Source organism: Nicotiana attenuata, unplaced genomic scaffold (genome assembly GCF_001879085.1).
Source record: "Nicotiana attenuata strain UT unplaced genomic scaffold, NIATTr2, whole genome shotgun sequence".
NCBI lineage: Eukaryota > Viridiplantae > Streptophyta > Magnoliopsida > Solanales > Solanaceae > Nicotiana > Nicotiana attenuata.
Genome location: NW_017672016.1, coordinates 6,256 through 13,104, shown reverse-complemented (window position 1 = coordinate 13,104; position 6,849 = coordinate 6,256). Strand labels below are relative to the sequence as shown.

Genomic DNA, 6,849 nt, shown 5'->3' with positions numbered 1-6,849 from the left:
TATAAATATATTATATTATGGATGTTCATTTAGTACTCCGTTGTAAATAAGCTTCCTGAAGAAGCTTATCCATATGGGACTCCGCCGTAAATATGTTTATCTATTGAGTGCTCTATTGGAAATAAGCTTCCTGAAGGAGCTTATCACTTCGGTACTCAGTTATGGATAAACATTATCCCCGGTAGAAGATTATCCATACCGGGTATAATAAACTTATCACTTCGGTATCCGATTATGGATAAACATTACCCCCGATAGAAGATTATCTATACCGGGTACAATGAGCTTATCATTTCGGTACTCCGTTATGGATAAATATTACCCCCCGCAGAAGATTATCTATATCTGGTACAGTAGCAGCTTACAAGCAACTTACAAGAAGCTTACACAGCAGCTTGCAGTAGCAGCTTACAAGCAGCTTACACAACAACTTGCAGTAGCAGCTTACAAGCAACTTACAAGCAGCTTACACAGCAGCTTGCAGTAACAGCTTACACAGCACCTTGCAGTAACAGCATACACAACAACTTTCTTTCTTCTATAAATAGAGGAGATTTCAATTCATTATGTACATGAATTTGAAGTTGAATAATAAATCTCTCTCTACTGGTCTTGAGTTTATTTACTTTAAAGTTTTTATTTTATAACAAACTTATCCTTTCAATGTAACTTTCTTGGAGCAAAACACCAATTATAATCAAGCATAAAAAAAAGAAAAGGAACAAAATACTTTAAAAAAATGGAAAAGGAAAAGAACCAAGCATTATTTAACTATGCTAAATTATTACTCCTACTATGTTTTGGTGTAAAAGTAAATCTTTACCCTTGTATAGTGGGTATTAACAATCAGTTATTCAAATATAGAAAAGGTCTTCCCTTTCCTCTATTAACGGTTCATCCTTTCCACCAAAAGAACAAGATTGACGAAAAAAGTTCCGCTTTTCACACTTCTCGACATGGCATATCTAACAAGTTTTCCCGTTAACAGCAAAAGAACAATCAATTACCATCTCCGAATTCAACAACCTCCATTTCTCATGTTCTTTGATTCTCCAAACTTCAAATTCACCTACACGCATTTCAAATTCTCAACGTATACAGAAATTCGTACAAACTGAGAACAAAAAAATGTCAAGCGACAGTGACGAAGATGAGCTGTTACAAATGGCATTACAGGAGCAAGCACAGGGCAAAAAACCGCCAGAGCAACCGCCAAAGCCGAATCCGAGTAGCGGCAGAGGAGGTGCCACGCCGAACAGAAAAAGCACCAATGCCGTGCCGCAGAAGCAGAGGAAAGGAGTGGAGGAAGATGAAGATGATTCGGACTTAGAGATACTCAGCATTTCATCTGGTGATGAGGTTCCTTCCTCTAAGGATCGTAAGGGCGTGTCAAAGAGAAGAGGTGCTGCAAGTGGAGGAGGAAGATCAGTTGGAAAGGATGATGATGAACCGTGGGAAGGTGGTGAACCTGATTGTTGGAAACACGTCGATGAAGACGAGGTATCCTTAGAGCAACTCCAACCTTGCCCCCATCCCATAATGGGGAAAAAAATGGAGGAATTTTGCTCCAACCCTCCCCCATATTTGTCCCCAAAATGGGGGATGAATAGTGTTCCCTCAAATATGGGGTACACTATTCATCTCCCCATGACTATTCACCCATATTTTATTATTATTTTAATTATTTAATCTTTTAGTTTAACTCTTTATATATACTAATTATGTTTGTGTAATATCTTTATAATATTAATATTATATCTTAACTTTGGTGTATAATTTTGATAAACTAATTTTCGTGCATTTATTATTTTTATGTAAAATTATAAGTTAATTTTATTATAAGTTAATTGTACAAAAAATATATAATTATCTCAAACAAATGAATGGTGCAAATATAAAATATTAGATGTTAATATTGAAAGGTGCGAATATTGAAAGGTGCGACATAGAAGAATTAAGGACAAAGATGCTCATTTTGCACTTCGTAATGCATTAATAGATCAGTTATGGGAGAATACTAGAGGTTGAAGTAGAATATTTATCTAGTATTTCGAATGAATTTTATCGTTATGTAATATGTATTTAATTAATCTTGTATCGCAATGATTTCACTTTTATTTGAATTATTAATTAATCTATAATAATTGCTTACAAATTATATTATTTAAAATTTTATGGAATTATTTTAATTATGGAAATTACAAAATAAAAATAAAAGATGGAATTTGTTTAATGGAAATTAAAAAATGAAATTGAAATGAAAGATAATAATAAAATATAGAAGAGATGCAAGAATATAAAAAAATTTGGGGGAAAAAATGGGGGAATGGTTGGAGTAAGTTGTCCCCAAAATGGGGATTTCCCCATTTTGGGGACAAAAAATGGGGGCAAGGTTGGAGTTGCTCTTACTCGCCTTATATATTTACTAGTCTTATATCTAGAATTTAGAGTCAGTTCGAGTAGGTGTGGCAATATTTTAAAAATACATTTTACTAAGCACTGATGGTGTTTACATAGTCAGGCCACTTGTTAGGTAATTAAAGGTAAATATCTTGTCAAACATTAATTGATAACCTGATAAAATTGATTAGTGGCGGAGCCCAGTAGCATTTGCCAAGACCTTGTATATGTATTAAAAAATTTACCAAATATCTATAAATATATAACAGTGAACCCAATTGTTATTGTACATTAACTTGAGGTCGCTGTAGGAACCCATAAACTTTAAATCCTGGACCCGCCACTGAAACTGATAACTAACCTGAACCTGCTATTACAGGTTAAATTCTTTGACAGTATAATTTACGCTGTCATTGTGTTGCGGGTATAATATCTGGTAGTAGCTTTGTAAGCTGATGCTGTGATTATGATTTCATGATGTTTTATCAAAAAGCTGTGGATCACTTAAACTTTTGTTTGATTTCTTTCCTCTTACGTGGGCAATTCTTGTGGTTTTAATACTGTTTTAATGTCATCATTACTCTATCTATATACAGTCATGTTTGTTATGGAGGAAATACTTTTAAATTGGAATACCATTTTATGGATGATTTAGAGTGTTTGGTTCAGTGTAGAGTAGCAATTTACCATGATAATTATTCAAGGAGGAGGATGTGGTATGACGATACTGTTTTGGTAATATTTTTGCATACTAAAGATTAACAACACTTTCTAAGTGTTTGTTGAAGCACGTGGTATGGAGTAAGAGTTGGAATATTCATAAAGGAAATGAGTTCAGCTGACAATATTTTCCTGAAAATTATCTTTCATAGCAAAAGTGACTTTGCTTTATTGGTGTGTACCTGTTAGAACTATAGTTGCTTATTTACTATAAGAGATTTTTCTTTGCTTCGCATACATTTGGGGGTTGTTCATCTGAGGAATTCAGTTTCATTTTGTGAGCTCTTGTATATAAATTTCAATTGACATTCATGTGGAGGTAGATAAATGGCTTCTTTATCTTTGTAAATCAGAATACGTGCATGAAATTTTGTTTGGCCGGTACTGCTTAAAGCAGTCTTGATTGAATGCTGAACTTAAAGATCAAAACTTTTTGCAGCTAAGGCGTCATGTTAGGGAGATGAGGGAGACTAGAGCAGGTCCAGCCACTCAAATTAAGGCTGAGGAGGAGAAGATGGCATTGGCGAAGAAGGCACTTAACAGTTTGCAGTCTTTCCCCCGTGGCATGGAATGCATAGATCCTCTAAGATTGGGGTACCTATTATCGTCTTACTTTATTTATGTATCTCAAACTGTTCACTGGTAATGTCTTGTGCTAACTGGGATGCTGTTTTGTACTGACAGGATAGTTGACAATAGAACATTAAGGATGATCAGTGAGCACTCATCAAGCTCCCCATCTGTAGGTGATAGGGATCATGTAGACGCCAAAACTCGCGGTATTTAATTTTTTCACCAAATTAGTTTATCATATTACAGCTTCCTTGCCTCTCCTTATCCATTACAGTTCCCCCAGGAATATTCTTTTCATCAGCCTCTTTCAATAATATTTCGTATTGAACGTGCCATACGATGATAATACGGAGATGAATCTGTATGACCAATTTCATTCATCTTCACTTTGTTGGATGCTTCTGGATTCAAGTGTGGGCACTTACTCTTAGTACTGTTGAGTGAACTTTCTTTATTGCAGTATCTTTTAGGCCTGTAGGTCTGCTCCCTCTTTAGTTCTTGTAGCTAGACAAATAGCAGGATCTGTAACTCACATGGTAGGGCATGTGATGCTTAGGCACGTAAGCAGATTTAAGACAATTTTTTTTATTCCTTATGTGGTGGATCGCTTGGGAATGATGTTCTGCTACCCTACTGGGAAAGATCATATTGTGGTTGAGTAAAAAGTATGGGAGGCTGCTATGTGATCTCTAAATCTATTTTCCTTGTTTTGCAGTGCACTTTGTATGTGCACTAATATGGCATTGGATTACTAGACAAGCCTGCAGGAGGATTCCCTGATTATATTATTTCGTCAAGTTTTGCTGGTGGCAATCGCTTGGGGATGCGTGCATCTCCTGAGAATCATTGGTGGCAGACAGAAACGCAGCACGTTCACTAAAACTGTGCTTTGATGTTGCAGGGCATATTTTAAAGCAAAGCTGCCGAAACTATTCACAAATACTAAATTCATATATGTTAAGTGATTCATATACTAAATTCATACTCAATTCACGTTGTTTCTCTCTTTTTGTTTAAAGCCCGAGCAATTTGCAGGATCATTTTGATTAACTATTTGTTTTCTATTTTCATTTACTGCTATAATTTCCTTCTATAGTTTCTCTATCTCAGGCAAGTTATATTTGATAATAATCAACTGAAATTTTTCACAAGATATTGCGTCAATTTTGCAGAGAGGTTGAATTATTTTTCTGAGAAGTTTGACCCAAAGTTATTTCTATCCCGAATCCACCAAGATACTAGTGCAGCTGACTTAGAGGCAGGTGCTCTTTCTTTGAAAACCGATCTTAAAGGACGTATGCAACAGAAAAAACAATTGGTCAAAGAGAATTTTGATTGCTTTGTATCTTGCAAAACAACAATTGATGGTGAGCTTCACATCTTGTTTGATACCTATGAGGTTTTCGCCTTACTTTGATTTACCATAGGAAGATCTAATTCTGACTTATGTTTTTGCTATAGATATTGAATCAAAGTTGAGACGCATTGAGGAGGACCCTGAAGGTTCTGGAACTTCTCACTTATATAATTGTATGCAAGGAGTCAATTCAATTGCTAACCGTGCTTTTGAGTCACTATTTGAAAGGCAGGTAAACAGTATGTGATGCTGTATTTATCAGTTCAATCTATTTAGTCAAGTAGATTATTGTAGGTGTGGGTGTTTTGCCTCCTCTTTTTTTGTTAGATATAAAAACTAGAAGCATTTTCCGTGTAGGCTCAAGCTGAGAAGATAAGAACTGTTCAAGGAATGCTTCAGAGGTTCCGAACATTATTTAACTTACCCAGTACCATTCGTGAGAGCATTAGTAAGGGTGAATACGATCTGGCAGTCAGGGAATACAGGAAAGCAAAGTCAATTGTTCTGCCTTCTCATGTAAGTGAAGGCGTAAATATTCTGCGACTTTTAAACTTACCAGTATTGGATTGTGCTTTCTGTTTGAAACTGTTGAGACCGATCTAAATCCTGCAAAACATGTACACCTACACAAGATTATGCAGAAGTTTATTGCATCTATACACGTTCATGTCTCTCTGTGTGTGAGGCCCTATGTTTCCCAGTCTTAGTAATCAATTAATCAAAAATACCTTGTGGTCATGAATGACATAGATACTCCAGGCTAGTAAATGGCTGTTGGCAGTGCCCAACTCTACTAGGGAAGAAATCTTAATTATAGAGTTTTTATATACATTTCACCGAGGCCCTTCCTACAACGTGCTTTTAAGCAAATGCTTACTCTTAACAATGTTTTATACTGAGAATTAATGCTTTTTCTTTGTTTAACACGTTTGTGTTCACCTCAATGTAAAGGAATAGGAACATCCGGAGTGCCTTGTTTAATGAGTCCATATTATATTAAAAAGGCAAAATACCTTAAACCCCCCCTAAACTTGGCACAAATTATTGATTACATCCTTGAACTATCTGTGGTCTTAATTACCCCCCTATACTTAGTTATTCGATAGCTATTACCCCCTTGGACGATCTCATCCTAGGAAAGTGGTATGCACTGCCTGCCACGTGGATTTTCCTGTCCATGTGGCATTTTTTGAAAAATAAAATATATTTTATACCTTTTTAAGTGTGTTACTTTTTTAGATAATCTTTTTCAAATAATGTTAGAACTACATTATTTAGGCTAATTTTTTTATTTGGCTAAAAATAATAAAGTTTTAGTTATTGTTTTTGAATTTGACCTGAAAATAAAGATTTATAGAGTTGAATTAAATAGTCAAGGCATCTAAAAAGATATAAAAATACATAGTTTGATTTTTATTATTTTGACTATAATTTTTTATATAGCTCTAAATTATGGAGATCTAAAAATATTATTTTTTACAGATTTTACCGGAAAAAGTAAAAATACACAATTGAAATAAATAGTCATTACATCAAAAGAAGAAAAAAAGAGTGTACAATTGCAAGGTCATTATTTTGGCTATACCTTTTTATCTGGTAAAAAATAATGGAGTTATAGTCATTTTTTTTTACTGATTTGACTCGAAATAAAAATACACAATTAAAATAAATAGATATTATATCTAAAGAAAACAAATAACAGAAAATACACAACTAGTACTCCATTATTTTTGCTAAAAGTTTTCTATTTGGCTAAAATGATGGAGTTCCAACCAAACTTTTACAAATTTGCCCCAAAA

The 6,849-nt window shown here is 34.5% G+C and overlaps 1 protein-coding gene across 1 annotated transcript in view; it reads left to right on the top strand.

Annotated features, from left to right (window-relative positions):
- The first annotated feature begins 836 nt into the window (after positions 1-836).
- Positions 837-6,849, top strand: part of LOC109211353 (exocyst complex component SEC5A-like) — a 10,953-nt gene continuing 4,940 nt past the window's right edge. The window contains exons 1-6 of the mRNA XM_019374886.1: positions 837-1,500; positions 3,560-3,714; positions 3,805-3,899; positions 4,866-5,060; positions 5,155-5,282; positions 5,408-5,566. Of these exons, the coding sequence (XP_019230431.1) occupies positions 1,129-1,500; positions 3,560-3,714; positions 3,805-3,899; positions 4,866-5,060; positions 5,155-5,282; positions 5,408-5,566 (1,104 nt within the window). The 5' untranslated portion in view covers positions 837-1,128. The remainder of the gene's footprint in view (positions 1,501-3,559; positions 3,715-3,804; positions 3,900-4,865; positions 5,061-5,154; positions 5,283-5,407; positions 5,567-6,849) is intronic.